General features: G+C 41.7%; 1 protein-coding gene and 1 long non-coding RNA gene across 4 annotated transcripts; one reads left to right on the top strand and one right to left on the bottom strand.

The window, feature by feature from the left end:
- The first annotated feature begins 792 nt into the window (after window positions 1-792).
- LOC124002025 lies at window positions 793-6,013 on the top strand. 3 transcript variants are annotated; one of them, XR_006832901.1, is made up of 3 exons: window positions 793-867; window positions 5,218-5,327; window positions 5,444-6,013. It is a non-coding gene; the product is annotated as an uncharacterized LOC124002025 (long non-coding RNA). The 3 variants fall into 3 exon arrangements; XR_006832902.1 differs by having other exon boundaries at window positions 807-867; window positions 5,200-5,327; XR_006832900.1 differs by lacking the exon at window positions 793-867 and having other exon boundaries at window positions 4,943-5,327.
- Window positions 6,014-9,039: 3,026 nt separating this feature from the next.
- Window positions 9,040-17,953, bottom strand: LOC124002233 (tubulinyl-Tyr carboxypeptidase 1-like). Its single transcript, XM_046309595.1, has 7 exons — window positions 16,838-17,953; window positions 16,090-16,178; window positions 14,342-14,398; window positions 13,611-13,685; window positions 12,761-13,142; window positions 11,689-11,798; window positions 9,040-11,430 (listed from the first exon to the last, which is right to left on the bottom strand). Exons 1-7 carry the CDS (start codon window positions 17,054-17,056, stop codon window positions 11,358-11,360), a joined length of 1,005 nt encoding a protein of 334 aa, XP_046165551.1. The 5' UTR covers window positions 17,057-17,953; the 3' UTR covers window positions 9,040-11,357.
- Window positions 17,954-18,099: the final 146 nt, after the last annotated feature.

The raw sequence follows: 18,099 nt of genomic DNA, 5'->3' as shown, positions 1-18,099 counted from the left end.
TGTGCGAAGCTTGTGGAAGGCTACCCAAAACATTTGACCCAAGTTTAAATTGTTTAAGGCAATGCTACCAAATACTAGTTGAGTGTATGTAAACTTCTGACCCACTGGGAATGTGATGAAAGAAAGAAAAGCTAAAATAAATAATTCTCTCAACTATTATTCTGACATTTCACATTCTTAAGCGGACAGGACAGGGAATTTTTACTAGGATTAAATGTCAGGAATTGTTTTTTAATGTATTTGGCTAAGGTGTATGTAAACTTCCGACTTAAACTTTTATTTATACACACACACACACACACACACACACACACACACACACACACACACACACACACACACACACACACACACACACACACACACACACACACACACACACACACACACACACACACACACACACACACCTCCCAATTTATGCTTGAAAACCAACATTATAAGAGGTTTAAAAATAGGATATATTTAACTCAAAGTTCCATGACATACCGTAGGGCATTGTTCGCAAAATAAATGGATGCAGTTCAATGCATGATTAATATAATTCACCAATACATTTCTTGGTAGTCCAAAAACATTGCTATCAGGTTTTAAATCACAGCTGGCCTGGTACGTTGTTTGCTGCCTCCACCTATTCAGGTTGCACAATTTCAGTTTCAATGTCTCAATATTTTGAACAAAAATTGACGACCAAGGTAACTAAGGCTGGGAATGTCAAACCACCGCGATGCGCTGCACTACAAGTCACAAGCGAGCATAAATGAGTCATCTACTTTATGAAATTACAGCCTGATGCGCGTACGTCGGTGAATTCAGTTTCAGTTGCTCTGCTTTCTTGTTTCCAGTTTACAGCGCACAGCGACCGAGGTAAAGTATGTTTCAGGGTTGGATATTCGACGGATATTCGCCTGTTTGTTTTCCTCACGTCCGCCAACAGCAGTTAGGGACCGTCAACATAGTGACAAATTACATTTTTCAAATTTCAATAGCTCTTTAACCATTACTCCAAACATTTTCAAAACTGGTTGTAGCTAACCCTTGGTCATGTGACCTAATGTCCGCTGACTACTCTTCTATATTGCAGACTCTTGTTTGTGTACTGTAAAATCACGCGGTGTAACGTACATTTTTCATAATTTCACATTTGCAATAGCTCCTTGGTCATGTCAATTACACATCTAAGAAGCATGCAGTGGATATACACCCATATTGCATAACCTCTAGTCATGTATCTTCTATATTTTTGTACATTATTATTAGTTTGACAATTAGGGGGTTCAGTCGAGTGTTGTGTTTACCCTTTAATATTTATCTACAATAATTGGTAGTTCTAAGTATTTATTTTCCCTGTTTTCTTTTATTTTTCCACAGTATTTAACAGTGGTACACAATAGGAGAGAGACATATCTCCTTTCATCGTTAATATCAACCATAAAGGAAAAGTCAAAGTACGAGAGTCATGTTATTAATTGTCCAAAGCAGGGATGGAGAGTAAGCTAGTGAGGTGGGCTGCAGTGGGTTTGCTGGTCAATACATATACTGAACAGGTATGGAGAGTGAGCTAGTGAGGTGGGCTGCAGTGGGTTTGCTGGTCAATACATATACTGAACAGGGATGGAGAGTGAGCTAGTGAGGTGGGCTGCAGTGGGTTTGCTGGTCAATACATATACTGAACAGGGATGGAGAATGACCTAGTGAGGTGGGCTGCAGTGGGTTTGCTGGTCAATACATATACTGAACAGGGATGGAGAATGACCTAGTGAGGTGGGCTGCAGTGGGTTTGCTGGTCAATACATATACTGAACAGGGATGGAGAATGACCTAGTGAGGTGGGCTGCAGTGGGTTTGCTGGTCAATACATATACTGAACAGGGATGGAGAATGACCAGGGATGGAGAATGACCTAGTGAGGTGGGCTGCAGTGGGTTTGCTGGTCAATACATATACTGAACAGGTATGGAGAGTGAGCTAGTGAGGTGGGCTGCAGTGGGTTTGCTGGTCAATACATAGACTGAACAGGTATGGAGAGTGAGCTAGTGAGGTGGGCTGCAGTGGGTTTGCTGGTCAATACATATACTGAACAGGTATGGAGAGTGAGCTAGTGAGGTGGGCTGCAGTGGGTTTGCTGGTCAATACATATACTGAACAGGGATGGAGAGTGAGCTAGTGAGGTGGGCTGCAGTGGGTTTGCTGGTCAATACATATACTGAACAGGGATGGAGAATGACCTAGTGAGGTGGGCTGCAGTGGGTTTGCTGGTCAATACATATACTGAACAGGGATGGAGAGTGACCTAGTGAGGTGGGCTGCAGTGGGTTTGCTGGTCAATACATATACTGAACAGGGATGGAGAATGACCTAGTGAGGTGGGCTGCAGTGCAGTGGGTTTGCTGGTCAATACATATACTGAACAGGGATGGAGAGTGACCTAGTGAGGTGGGCTGCAGTGGGTTTGCTGGTCAATACATATACTGAACAGGGATGGAGAATGACCTAGTGAGGTGGGCTGCAGTGGGTTTGCTGGTCAATACATATACTGAACAGGGATGGAGAATGACCTAGTGAGGTGGGCTGCAGTGGGTTTGCTGGTCAATACATATACTGAACAGGGATGGAGAGTGACCTAGTGAGGTGGGCTGCAGTGGGTTTGCTGGTCAATACATATACTGAACAGGGATGGAGAGTGAGCTAGTGAGGTGGGCTGCAGTGGGTTTGCTGGTCAATACATATACTGAACAGGGATGGAGAGGGAGCTAGTGAGGTGGGCTGCAGTGGGTTTGCTGGTCAATACATATACTGAACAGGGATGGAGAGTGAGCTAGTGAGGTGGGCTGCAGTGGGTTTGGAGAATGACCTAGTGAGGTGGGCTGCAGTGGGTTTGCTGGTCAATACATATACTGAACTGATCAATACATATACTGAACAGGGATGGAGAGTGAGCTAGTGAGGTGGGCTGCAGTGGGTTTGCTGGTCAATACATATACTGAACAGGGATGGAGAGTGAGCTAGTGAGGTGGGCTGCAGTGGGTTTGCTGGTCAATACATATACTGAACAGGGATGGAGAGTGAGCTAGTGAGGTGGGCTGCAGTGGGTTTGCTGGTCAATACATATACTGAACAGGGATGGAGAGTGAGCTAGTGAGGTGGGCTGCAGTGGGTTTGCTGGTCAATACATATACTGAACAGGGATGGAGAGTGAGCTAGTGAGGTGGGCTGCAGTGGGTTTGCTGGTCAATACATATACTGAACAGGGATGGAGAGGGAGCTAGTGAGGTGGGCTGCAGTGGGTTTGCTGGTCAATACATATACTGAACAGGGATGGAGAGTGAGCTAGTGAGGTGGGCTGCAGTGGGTTTGCTGGTCAATACATATACTGAACAGGGATGGAGAGTGAGCTAGTGAGGTGGGCTGCAGTAGGTTTGCTGGTCAATATATATACTGAACAGGGATGGAGAGTGAGCTAGTGAGGTAGGCTGCAGTGGGTTTGCTGGTCAATACATATACTGAACATGTAACCACAGTAATGCTGGCCAGTAAATCAATTAATAAAAATGTAATATTGACAAATTAAATATAAATTGTAGATTAATCTTTTCCAACAAGTCAACAGACACTTAACTTCAATTAAGTATTTTTTTATTTATTTTTTATTTCACCTTTATTTAACCAGGTAGGCTAGTTGAGAACTTGTCATTTGCAACTGCGACCTGGCCGAGATAAAGCATAGCAGTGTGAACAGACAACACAGAGTTACACATGGAGTAAACAATTAACAAGTCAATAACACAGTAGGAAAAAAGGGAGAGTCTATATACATTGTGTGCAAAAGGCATGAGGTAGGTGAATAATTACAATTTTGCAGATTAACACTGGAGTGATAAATGATCAGATGGTCATGTACAGGAAGAGATACTGGTGTGCAAAAGAGCAGAAAAGTAAATAAATAAAAACAATATGGGGATGAGGTAGGTAAAAATGGGTGGGCTATTTACCGATAGACTATGTTCAGCTGCAGCGATCGGATATATATATCACTAGCCACTTTAAACAATGCTACCTTATATAATGTTACTTAGCCTACATTATTCATCTCATATGCATATGTATATACTGTACTCTACAACATCGACTGCATCCTTATGTAACACATGTATCACTAGCCACTTTAACTATGCCACTTTGTTTACTTTGTCTACACACTCATCTCATATGTATATACTGTACTCGATACCATCTACTGTATGCTGCTCTGTACCATCACTCATTCATATATCCTTATGTACATGTTCCTTATCCCCTTACACTGTGTATAAGACAGTAGTTTTGGAATTGTTAGTTAGATTACTTGTTGGTTATCACTGCATTGTCGGAACTAGAAGCACAAGCATTTCGCTACACTCGCATTAACATCTGCTAACCATGTGTATGTGACAAATAAAATTTGATTTGATTTTTAGCTGCTCAGATAGCAGATGTTTGAAGTTGGTGAGGGAGATAAGTCTCCAACTTCAGCGATTTTTGCAATTCGTTCCAGTCACAGGCAGCAGAGAACTGGAACGAAAGGCGGCCAAATGAGGTGTTGGCTTTAGGGATGATCAGTGAGATACACCTGCTGGAGCGCGTGCTACGGATGGGTGTTGCCATCGTGACCAGTGAACTGAGATAAGGTGGAGCTTTACCTAGCATGGACTTGTAGATGACCTGGAGCCAGTGGGTCTGGTGATGAATATGTAGCGAGGGCCAGCCGACTAGAGCATACAAGTCAGTGGTGGGTGGTATAAGGTGCTTTAGTGACAAAACGGATGGCACTGTGATAATGTGATAAACTGCATCCAGTTTGCTGAGTAGAGTGTTTGAAGCAATTTTGTAGATGACATCGCCGAAGTCGAGGATCGGTAGGATAGTCAGTTTTACTAGGGTAAGTTTGGCGGCGTGAGTGAAGGAGGCTTTGTTGCGGAATAGAAAGTCGACTCTTGATTTGATTTTCGATTGGAGATGTTTGATATGAGTCTGGTAGGAGAGTTTACAGTCTAGCCAGACACCTAGGTACTTATAGATGTCCACGTGACAAACATCCTTCTGCATCAAGGTCAACTTTAGTTTATTTTCAAAGGTGCCACATTTTTGCCCCTCGCTATGTCTATATTTGTGCCTCTCTCACGGTGCTGAATACATGCTAAATGTAATAACATTGTCCAGGTCCTTTCTCATGTTCAGACAGACTATATCCCACTACCTAAACCTGCAACAGACTGAGCTGACCACCATGCACTCTGAGGATGGATCTTCTACTTCAAGGCTTGGCAATTCTGGTGCTGATCAGAAAGGTAAGGGGCATACATCCTAAATAATTACATAAATAGCCTTTGATATTGACCTTGAGTCTAGTTAGTATATAGAGAAAGAAGAATTGAGCTATGGCTTAACAAAAAAGTTGTTTCAGGTGGAGGTCAACGGCAGAACGGAGGTTTGAAGCTGCTTGGTCGTCTCTCCCCCCAATTAGAGGAGGATCTCTGGTCAATGAAAGGTTTACCCAATTAATTGTTCCCTTCGGACCATCTCAGTCTCCTGGTTAGGTTCCAGCTGGACTGAAACCCTGTGTAATTTGGGCTGTTTGTGATCAATTAATAAATCAGGAGGACCGAGGTCAAGCATTTAAAAATATTTGTTCAAACTGTACATGATTTTCCCATGGTGTGATTCCATGTTTTATATGTTAATAATTGTACTTAATTGGTTCTTTGGGCTCACATGGTTGTTTCCTACCTGAAGAGAAACTACTCATCCCAAGGTCCAGAGGGGATGGGATGTCCTCTGAAGAATTGTTTTTGTTTACATGGAGAAAAAAACGAACCAAAGGTTGAATTTAGTTCAAAGTTGGAATTTATTTGACAAATTCTCTTACTGTTGAGATTTGAATGCATGAAGCTTTTAGATTTTAAAAGTTAATATTTTGTGAACAAACTGAGTAAACAATCTGCTACACTAGTAAATTAGAACATTTACATCTTTACAAACTGTGTTTGATGTGTTTTGTCCCTCTGGCTTTGGGCCAGTCATAGTATTATTTTTCAAATGATAGAAATATTGAATTCATATTTTCCATATAACAATATCAGTTTGGCAGTTTTCTCGGAAGATCTACATCCTGTCTTGCTTGGCTGAGATGGTGTTAATCCGTGACAAGGACTGATGAGTTGTGCGTTCCGAGATGCTGTTCTGCACACCACTTATGTACTGCGCCATTATTTGCCTGTTTGTGGCCCACCTGGTAGCTTGCACAATTCTCCAATTTTTTTGTTGGTCGCACCATTCTCTGTAAACCCTAGACAATGTCGTGCATGAAAACCCCAGGAGGCTAGCCGTTTCTGACATACTGGAATAGATGCGCCTGGCACCGACGAGCATACCACGCTCAAAGTTGCTTAGGCCACTTGTTTTGCCCATTCTAACGTTCAATAGAACAGTAACTGAATGCCTCAATGCCTGTCTGCTTTTTTATAGCAGGCCACGTGACTCACTGTCTAGGCGCAAACCATTTTTGTGAACGGGGTGATGTACCTAATAAACTGGCCACAGTGTATATTTCCACACTATGAGGTTGGAATAATACTGTGAAAATGATAATGCCCTTTTAGTGTAAGAGCTGAAATGTCAGCCTGTTTAGATGGGATGGAGTTTCGGCCTGCCTGGTGGCATCACAAGGCTGTAAATTAGATAATACATAGACCATAAGAAAGAGTGCCAAACCTCACAGCGAATAACTGGCAGTCCTAGCAAAATTCTTGCTTGAGAAATTGCTCTTCGCTAAGAACCTATTTTTGTTTCTTTTTGACCATTGAAAACAATCACAGTAAGGTACTTCATCGTTACCTGCATTGGACCTTTAAGATTGTGACCTGAATGTTGGCAGTGTCCCACTAATATGGGAGATCTCTCGCTCCAGCGAGGCACTGTCTGTCAGGGAGAAAATGTGTGTGTGTGTGTGGCTGGCTGAGGCATGAATGAATTATTCATTCAGATTGCAGGGAGGGAACGTTCATGCGTGATAGGGCACAGTCAGGGGTTCTGTGTGTGTACAATGCAGTCTAGAGCAGTGGTTCTCAAACTGTGCCCCCCCCCCAAAATAAATAAGTGAATAGTAGAATGCACAAGGTGCCATTTCAAAATTCGGTAGTGCATAATCAGTTCCTCGGCATGTTAGTCATTGCATACCTTGAGAGCTATTTAGAACTTGTTAGAAATAGCCCATGTCAGCAAAAAACATTCTTTTTTTTTGCCCATAGATGTTCAAATATCACATGAGTACACATTAGACATGGTAACATTTATAGAATTGCAAGAGAGTTAGCTCAAACTGCAACATTTTCTTTGCAGCCCATGACAAAATGTGAAGAATTTCAGGAAATAAGCTTTAAACCTGCAAAATTCTCTCCACCAACGAGAGGGATGTGAACAGTTTGTGTCATGAATAGTGATTGCACCCATAGAAATGGACGTAGCGCGTGTGCAGGTAGGGCACAGGATGTTCCCCAATGCTCAAAGGGGGGCCCCAATTGAAAAAGTTTGGAAACCCCTGGTCTAGAAGACCAGCTAACGGATTCCTATCACCACTAAAACATCTAGTTATATCTCACTGGAATGACACAGTCAATGTCTGACACTTTAGCCTAACTACAATAAATCAGATGTTTTCTCTAGCAGGTTCTTCCAGGGAAGTAATTTCTGTATCTCTTTACAATCCATCACTGAAAGAGTTATAAACATAAGTTAATATGAGTAGAAGAAATACTTTAGTGCTTCAGTTCCTGGATCTACCTTGAAACCTGTTCAGGAGTTGGACTGTGCCGCTCGAACAGAGACTCCCTCTGTGGCACCAAACACACCCGCTGAGGAGAAATGGGTCACTAGTTTTTTTTTTAAAGTAGGCTACTATTCCTTTTGTATTTTAATTTCATAAAGAGTTCTGGGCAGATAAGGTGGGGGAGGTACTACTGGGATCTACTTTCAGATTAGACCAGAGTTATGTTTTGGCTTCCCCAGTGCCTTCATACTTTTTGAAATCGTTCTCCATCATTCTTTACACTGAACATTACCAACATCACCCCCACTAAACAAACTGTGACTTCAACTGCAGCTGTGATTCCTTAAAGCACTTGCACCATACTCCTTCAAACACATTTCACATGCCATACCTACATTATGTACATGTACATTCGGCTATCTATACATTCAGCTAGCTGTACCTTCGGCTAGCTATACATTCAGCTAGCTATGCAGTCAGTACATTTGGCAAGCTATGCATTCAGTACATTCGGCAAGCTATGCATTCAGTACATTTGGCACGCTATACATTCAGTACATTCGGCTAGCAATGCATTCAGTACATTTGGCAAGCTATACATTCAGTACATTTGGCAAGCTATGCATTCAATACATTTGGCTAGCTATACATTCAGTACATTCGGCTAGAAATGCATTCAGTACATTCGGCTAGCTATGCATTCAGTATATTCGACTAACTATGCATGCACTACATTCGGCTAGCTATACATTCAGTATATTCGACTAGCTATACATTCAGTACATTCGGTATATTCGGCTAGCTATACATTCAGCTATAACTTACACTAACAGGAGCAATTTCATAAGAGAACAGTCACCAGCATTCTCTTGTGCTGTATGAGAGCTATCAAAGTCTTGCCATCTCTCCCTGGTCCGAACACAAAACATGACCTCATGTATGGATTTCCCCTGTTAAAGAGAGGCTGGGTGTTCAGGAGAGCAGCAACCATGGCAGTCCTCTGTGCTCCCATGATATGATGAAATGTGTCAGGTTGGCAGCGATTCATTAGTTAAGCCTTGTTAGCCGATTGCAGTGCTGTCAGGTAGACTATCCATCCAGTGAGGCTTCCATTAGACTTAATTGATTATGTGCAGCAGGATCCCTGGGCGTCAGTACAGTGCACTGCAGACAGCCAGCACAGTACCCCAAAAAATAAAGCATTTGCTGAATGGGAAAATAGGTACGATAATCACTCAATGTTACACCATTTATTTTCAACAAATCTAGTCAAATACCAGTTGCTTGTTTATTTCAGTTTCAAGTGTCACAAAGCCGTACAGGTGATTTCTGGTTACAATATTTCTTGTTATTCCACCTTAGATAAAATCTCAGTGACATCATCACATCTTTGCACTAAGGAACAAAAACACAAAATTGCAGAGAAAAAAAGGATATAAAAAAAACTCCTGTGATTTATGTCTTGAAGCCCAAAATGGGCTAGGAGTTCTCACAGTGTACCAGCATGCAACAGAGAAGATACAGAAAATGTTATTCTAATTAGTGTGGCTGCAAGCAGATGTCTTTGTTCATGGTCTTATAAATGTATAGTCCCCTAGTGCACAGATCCTCAGTATGGGATTTGTATTAAGGTTTCTTTGTGGACAATCAAAGGAGGAAATGTTTATTGCTCGTCCCTTATTCTTTGAATTGTCCGTCTGTGTGTGGCAGAGGTATTTCAGATGAGTGCACACTGCCCAATTTGGACTCTTGGTTGGTATGTAGACTGGCAGTGTGCCCTCCATGTCCTCAGCACACTGTTTGATAACTGTATTAATTGATTTTAGCTCTACATTTGATCCATTGTTGCATTTTGTAGATCTCTTAATGTAGCTGAAGCTCTAATAAACTCACAGGCATCTGACTCATGACATAGGTCAGCTAAATCAACACAATAACAGGTTAATTGGGAGAGAGGTGAGGAGAGTTTATTTCTAAATCAATAGAAGTCCTACATAGTGATAAAAGGTCATATAATATTTTGGTACAAGACAACAACCTCTATGTTAAAATGAAAGAGGCTCAAGGAATCCCAACCAATCAATGTGCTCCGAGGCACTATTTTTTTTTAAAATGGTGCAGACTCCAATTTCTCAAGTGCTCTGGCCTAAATGTCATTTAAAAATGAAGATGAGAATATTGTAAACAAATCTCTTTGCACCTTTAATAAAAATGTTAAATATTAAATAGAGCTAGACAACCACAATAAGGCTATGTGTTAAGATAATAAGAATAATGTTATTTATACTGTACGAAGGAAAAAATATATCAGACCATGTCAATATAAAAAAGTAACTGCTGCCTTCAAAATATCTCTCTTTCCCCCAAAATAATGTCAAACCATATCAGCTGCAACTTCATCCTTCGCACTTAGTTGCACAGACATTTTACGAGAGTGTGAGATTTTGTCTTGTGAGTGACCCCAGAATTGAAAAATTCTGTTGACCACACTGACTACTTTCTCTTACTATCCTAAAACATATCACACTTTTCATGCTTTGAGAGGTTTAAATAGACTACTGTACACTGAATTACCCAATATTCAATCACACGCATCATCTCCATAGCAGAACACACAAACACAGGGTAAGGTGTTGATAGCTCAATTTACCATCTATTTGGGATAGTGTAGATGGATTGTAGTGTATTTTCATAGTGAAATTGAAAAAAACTATTCACCCAGTAATACTTGTTTTCTTTATCACTGTCTATTAAAATGTTCCTAAAAGGCACAAGGTAAGTGGATTGCAAACTAGTCACTACAAAAGCAGTTACTGTCCAGCAGGGCTAACAGGTTAAAGGTTCAATGTATTTACACACTTACAGTACAACATGGAGACACAGATTGCACATAATCCTCACAAGAATTGTCATTCTTAATAACTGATTGACAACATGGATATCTGCTATGATATTTCCAATTGCACCACTTTACATGTTAAGAAATAAGCTAAATGTAATATTGCATATTAACAAAACCCTACAGAACATCTTTAAAAACATGATCAATGCCTGTTTGACCCTTAAATTCTGTCTGAACCAATCCTATTGTAGAATGGACTACACTACCAAGCTTCTGGCTTTACAAAAAGCCTGGTAACAACAAATAACCACAGGGCTGATGAATGGCCCATGCCACATTTTTGGAGAGAAGTTGTCTATTTTTCAAAGAGATCTTGTGAAGAGGCCAACCAGTTAGGCAAGTTCATTTAAATGGATTTGGCTGTGTAAAACAACTGTTTGATATCCCCAAAGTTGAGCATTGTGAGAACTTAGAATTATAGGCTTTGAACTTACATTTAGTCAAAAATCAGTTATTGACATGGCCATGCTCTGTACAGTATACCTCACATTTGTTGAATGCAAAATACCCTAAATAAATTGCATACACAGTACAAACCTATTTCGAATCTGAACACAAAAGCCCATTCCCCGGAACTAACCTTTAGTTGGACAGAACCCTACCATTCTACGGTCTTGTTTTGCAGGATGATTTTATGAAGTGAAATCTTCCTCACACTCGAATCTGATATCCATTCATGTCTGGAGGGGACTTCGGATCAAGAACTTTCTTCTCTCCTGATGGACTGTACACCCCCCCAAAAAGAAAAAAAAGATATGACTTCTCATGACAGATCACAACAAAGATTACTGTTCAGAGAATCCTCTTGGACTACGTCATAGGACATCTAGCCTCTAGTGCTTGTTCAGATCAGTGCAGAGCCCTCTCCACTACAGCTAGCACCTTGTTTATTGACCTAATGAGTATTTACTGTGTTGTCAGAGAGACTATAGTGAGACTAAGCATCTCCTGATATCTGACTATAGTGCACAATCAGTATTACCGTCTCTCGATGCGGCTGTTCCTGCGCATGGGGCTGCCCGGGTTACGGTGGGGCGAGCCCATGTTACACTTCCTGTCTTTGGTGGGTGAAGTGGGCGCAGCCTTCCCAATCTGAAAGACAATCACTCAGTTCTGTTTACCTCACATTAGCAACAAGGGGAAACACAAACGAGGTACACAAACAGTTCTAGTCATATCCTCTGTACAGACTAAGGAGAAGTGCAGTTCAAGTAAGACTCCAATTACTAAACGTTTGTCTTTCAAAATACAGCACATCAATAAATGCAGAGTAGCGAGGTGGAAGGAAAGTCAGTAGCAAACAAACACTCCGATCATCAGCTTTCAATTACTTAGAGTAGTACTAAGGTGAGCTGCTCGATGAGAGGCCCTAACATGTTGGAGGCACAGTGTTGACGGTGATGGTAAAAATCCTCCGCATCTTTAATGTGATTGTGGGTCCAGTGAATGGGAGAGAGCCCGCTCCCTAAAAATATCAGCCATTGATTGATAGAGGCAGCCATACATGGGGCACAACCGAGCAGAGCAAAGCCATCCCATTAGTTTTATTATACACAGGGCCCTGCGTTAAGGATCCTTTCATTACTGTTTGGGATGATAGCGCATGAGGTCATCATTTGAGGATTATAGCTAGTGAAATGGCAGGTCAACTCCATGTCATCATGCATGATGAGACAGAGGGTCAAAAGGAGTCAGAATCTCAGTGATTAACAGGGGCTTTCAATCTACATTCAAATGACCCTGGTGCTTCCCCACCACATGAATCAAAAACATGGAGCTCAGATGTATCCCAATTTCATTTGACACAAATCTAAATTTCATACTGGTACTGTGGAAATCTACAAACTAGGAGTTCAGTGCCTGTTGGACCTAATGCAATCACTAGAATCCTAGGAAGCTGACAGGTCTGTTTCATGGATCCCTAACATGGTTTGGCTCATGGACATTTTTCCATCTCAGTCCCCAGATGTGTGCACATGTCCTGCCTTAGTTCTGTACATCCCATAACATTCCTGCACTCTAACACATGGTCTCTGTGTCCCGGGGTCCTTTACCTTCATCCTCATGTCCCGAGTGTGCCTCTCCAGCTCTCTCCTCATTTCCTCCTTGGTCAGCTTATCCACATCTAGTATGGAGTGTTTCCAGTCTATCTGCTCCACACTGTGGGGGTCATGGGACACATACTGGCCAATCTTCACCTTCCTCAGGGTGTGCCAGTAACCCATGTAGGCCCCCTCAAACTCCTGCACCAGGTCAGCCAGTGTTCGGAACTCCAGGGGTTTGAACATGAGGTCCATCCGCCGACTGATGCCCAGTGCCCCGAAGCGGCCCCCGCTGTGCACCCCCAGCACGATGTGGCAGAAGTGGTTCCCTGAGAACTGCGTTTTAAAGCTGAGGGGGAAGCGCTCCACACCCGACATGCTGTTGGTAAGGTAACTGGGACAGGCAAGGTCAAGGACATTGAAAAACCTTATCACTGACCCTGGTTGCATGCTCCAACTGGAGTGCCCCTTTACATGGAAACATAAACCACAATTGTTTTCAAGCTCCACTAATCTGTTTTTAAGACAAGACTACATTAGTCTGCATACAGTATTCTCAGACTGAGCACACTAGTCAGTTCTAATCACATAATACTTGGATGCCCTGATTGTGCCCATAAAGCTTTGTCTCTAAATCCCTGTTACCACACTGAGGCATCAATCCACGTTATTTTTTTAGCTTCCCACAAGCACTCATCTGGAAAACAACATTTCCAGGTCATCATTTATCACCTGATTGACAAATCTTGTGCTGCTGAGTGTGGCAGATGAGAAAAAAATGATGTGCAGGTAACAATAGTGGCATAAGAAAGTCATTACAGTTTTCACATGGAACACCTAAGCTATTTAAAGGAAAGGATACATCCCAAGGATCACAGCCTCCAGACACTTGATTGGCAGTGACTCCCGGGTCATCTCCTTGGCGATGTCCATCAACCTACACAGAATATGAGGGTTAGAATACACCTGAAGGCAAGGCAACAAAATAGTCTACTCTAAAAGGTAGAAATGATAAACAAGGATTCTAAAAGGCCTGAAAGACACTTGTACATATTACAGGTTATCTTTGTGTATGCAAAAAGGAAAATGACTAACTCCTTTAGGAAAAATAAATACATTTGATTATTAAAACTGGCATTTTGCATGAGACATTGAAATAATACCATCTGGTGCTAATTGTCAAGAACCGAATAAGCAAAATGCATTAGAAGCTTCTGCCGGGGAAACAGATCCTATTAGGCTATGAAAACAATTCCTGGTAGCAAAGCCCTTGGGTGCAACAGACATACAGCCGATTCAGATATCCAATTCCTTCAGCTTCTGTCATGATCAGCATATTATGAAAGCAATTGGTAAACATGCATAGCTACTTCCTCTGTCTGCTGCCACTGTGGCCTCTGCAGTCCCAGGAGAAGCTATTTCACCAAACCCGGAGATTCTCTCTGGCAGGTAGGTGCCATGTTGCTTACTGTCTGACATTTACAATATCCCTACAAGGCCATAATCCACTCAGGATAATCTAAGAGCTAAGCTAAAATAAAAGATTAGGAAACAGGAATGGGATAGAAGAAACGGTGAAACTGTGAAACTTACGCAGTAAGAGGCCTGCTCTTCTTGATTTCAAAAAACTGTGTTCCCGTGTGATTGTACCTGTAGGATATTGTTAAGTAAACTGTACCAAAATATAAATGCAACATGCAACAATTTCAAAGATTTTACTGAGTTACAGTTCTTATGAGGAAATCAGTCAATTGAAATATATGCATTAGGCCATAATATACTAATTGTACATGACTAGGAATACAGATATGTGCCTGTTGGTCACAGATACCTTTAAAAAGAAATGGGCCTCAGATCTCATCACGGTATTTCTGTGCATTCAAATTGCCATCGATAAAATGCAATTGTGTCTGTAACTTATGCCTGCCCATACCATAACCCTACCCCCACCATGGGGCACTGTTCACAACATTGACATCAGCAAACCGCTCCCCCAAATTACACCATACAAGTTGTCTGTGGTTGTAAGGCCGGTTGGACATACTGCCAAATTCTCTAAAATGACGTTGGAGGCGGCTTATGGTAGAGAAATTAACATTAAATTATCAGGCAACAGCTCTGGTGCACATTCCTGCAGTCAGCATGCCAACTGCACACTCCCTCAAAAATTGAGACATTTGTGGCATTGTATTGTGTGACAAATCTCAACATTTTACAGTGGCCTTTTATTATCCCCAGCACAAGGGGCACCTGTGTAATGATAATGCTGTTTATTACATAGCTTCTTTATATGCCACAGCTGTCAGATGGATGGATTATTTTGGCAGAGGAGAAATACTCACGAAGTGGGATGTTAAAAAATGTGTGAGAAATTAGCTTTTATGAGTATGGAATATTTCTGGAATCTTTTATTTCAGCTCATGAAACATGGGACCAACACTTTACATGTTGCTTTTATATTTTTGTTCAGCGTATATACAATTGCAGAGGGAGTGAAACAATATGGGAAATGTCCAAACACAACAGACCCTCAGGGTTGTGCACTGAACGTATTCTCATGGGGAATGAACACCGTTAAGTGCTCTCTGATATTCATAGTTCCTCGTTTGTGAATTATGGATGAACTCCTTGAGCTGAGAGACACTAATGTTTATGCTCAAAATAGATTATAGTCTAAACATGGTCTACATTCTGAGATGTGACATACATTGATATTGTCATAAAATAATGAGTAAGAGTAAATAATAGTTTACTATGTTACTGGTTATATATATGCCATTCAGCAGACACTTTTATCCAAAGCGACTCAGTCATGCTTGCATACATTTTACATATGGGTGGTCCCGGGAATCATACTCACTATCCTGGTGTTACAAGCGCCATGCTCTACCAACTGAGCTACAAAGGACCTCAGTGAGTTACCAATCACCATAATGTTCTTCAGTACATCTACTGTGTGGCCCAGTTCCCATTTGCATGAAATCAGCCTGTGCCTATATCTATTAATTATTTATAAATACATAGAGTGCATGGCTAACACATATTTCAGGAGACATATATTGAATTCCAACCCAGAGCATAGTGTGTTAGCATCAGGCATGGAATTTAACATATCTACACGTGTATTAATGTATAATCAACCTACTGTACATTTTGTTGACGTACCTAAACTGTTATCTAGACTGACAGGTTGGGATAAACAATCAAACAGAGACTGACAATGACCAACAACAGCTCCAATGAACAGTCACAGCTTTATCTCGGCTACCTGGGCTATTCATCATTGGTCCAGAGCTTGGCAATAGTGACCAAGCAGTTCTACCATTCCAGGCAAAGGATACTGCAGGTCCCTGATGTATTTCTGTATGGCTTCCAGGCGCTGTGGGATACTGGTGGTTGGCTGGTATGTAGGCACACTCGGTGTAGGAATCTATGGGGGAGAGGCAAAGCACAACAACAAGCATTAGTATCACACAATCCCTATATTCACAGAGCTGGAGAATGTCCTCTTGTTTAACTTAACAACCATCCTTTATGGGCATGGTCATTATCTTAATTGTTCCATATAGCAAGTCTCACAATGCTACATGAATTGAATATATAATGGAATTCCTTATGAGCATAGACACAGCATTTAACCTCATCTGGACAGCACAGCATGTGTACATCTAGTGGCATGTTCGGACTGCATGTATATCTGTGTGGTTTGAAATGCTGCATATTTTGACAGCTTCATCCACTTGTTATCTGAGGAGTCGTAACTGTGTCAGTTACAAACATTCTGCATAGTGGGTTATCGTCATCGTCCATCTCTAGTGCAAATTGAATTAAGCATGTAGCATCATATACTAGGCCTATGCTATGGGACAATGTATCCTCCTGAATAGTTTACTGCATGTTTATCTTGAATGATAGTTTATGGTAAATAAATGTGACTAGGATACATATTGAACACTATATACTAGTGGGAGGAAAAGCTGATTCTTTTTTACTTTCACATTGTTGAAATAGACTGAGTGTAGTCCGTAGAGCTGTCAAACTGAAAACAACAGAGTAGGGTGTCTAGGTGAGGACTTCACCTGCTCTTACCTTGGGCAGATCACTGGCTCCCTGGATGCGTGTCCCTATGGCCTCCCCATCAGGGTGAATCCGAGCCACATGCCTCCACATCTGCTCCCAAGTCTCCTCATCCACCGGTAGGCCTCCCCTGTTCACAAAGAAGGGCACCCCTCCATCCCGCAAGTCCTCTTCACCTTCATCCTCATCTCTCTCCTCCACCCCCACACACCCCACTGTGGTCCTTAGCATCCCCCCACACAAGGGACCCCAGTCCTGGAACCTGGCACAGATGGTTTACAGCCTATGTGCCCTGCCCTTTCACTGTCAATCTGATTGCAGTTTCTCAGCAAGTAACACTCCCACAGCAGGTGAGAAACATGAGCAATTCATGACACGCTGGATATGTAGAACTTTGCAAAACTGCAGGCTGTATCAGTCTCCAAATTAAAATACTGTACCTCTTATGAACAAAATTGCACACAATCATATGTTCCACCCAAATGCAGAGTTAAAGCTACAGTAGTTGTTACAATTGTCCACTTATGTTAGATGAGTTCAATTATTATTTTTTTTGCAAAATCAGGGATTAAAGGGAATTATAGTTAGCCTACATCAAGTCATGTCTGAACGATAATGTTATTGGCACTTTAGAAACATCACAATGCAGGTTAAATCAAGTAAATCATTGAAATACTGAAACTAGGCGATATATTATTAAAACTAGAAAATGCGTGAATTTTTAGGCATCATGAAAATAAGACTTCGACAATGAAGTTGAACTAAGCACATTGGGAAATGATGAACACACATAATGCCTACAACATAAGGGGGGAAAATAGCATCTTCCAAAAGGGTATACAGACAACAAACAGTAGTTTGTATTAAAAACCACCAATACCCGGCACCGTTATCCCAGAGGTCATTCGGTCTATATCCAAAACGCCGGGATAGGTTGGATACGATCACATTTCTTCGACACTCCGCTTAGTTAGTGTCCGCATTCCAGTATAGTCCATTTTACGACACAATATTGTTCGTTTCAGTCCAAATCAATCCAGTTTGAACGCCCATGGCTACAGAGTAGCGAGAGCTAATCTCATGCCTGCTACAATATTGCGCCGCTCAGACACGCCCAGATCTATAGCAGCTGCGCATGCGCAGACGGTTTCAACGAGCTTCACATTTCCTCCGCTGTAACAGACAGCAAGTCAGTCAAGAACGAACACTTATTTTCAATCACGGTTTAGGAACAGTGGATTGACTGCCTTGTCCAGGGGCAGAACGACAGCTTT

The sequence above is a fragment of the Oncorhynchus gorbuscha genome, linkage group LG17, assembly GCF_021184085.1.
Source record: "Oncorhynchus gorbuscha isolate QuinsamMale2020 ecotype Even-year linkage group LG17, OgorEven_v1.0, whole genome shotgun sequence".
In the NCBI taxonomy this organism is placed as follows: Eukaryota; Metazoa; Chordata; class Actinopteri; order Salmoniformes; family Salmonidae; genus Oncorhynchus; species Oncorhynchus gorbuscha.
The sequence above is the reverse complement of the archived record's forward strand: the minus strand, read 5'-3'. Positions and strand labels throughout refer to the sequence as shown.

What these genes read in the sequence shown, in the direction of transcription:
- LOC124002233 (XM_046309595.1), bottom strand. Translation starts at nt 17,056, where the DNA reads ATGCTAAGGACCACAGTGGGGTGTGTGGGGGTGGAGGAGAGAGATGAG. An exon ending in GAGCCAGTGATCTGCCCAAG is followed by an intron (nt 16,179 to 16,837) that starts GTAAGAGCAGGT and finishes TCTCCCCCATAG; the next exon opens with ATTCCTACACCGAGTGTGCC. An exon ending in GAGGCTGTGATCCTTGGGAT is followed by an intron (nt 13,143 to 13,610) that starts GTATCCTTTCCT and finishes TGCCTGTCCCAG; the next exon opens with TTACCTTACCAACAGCATGT.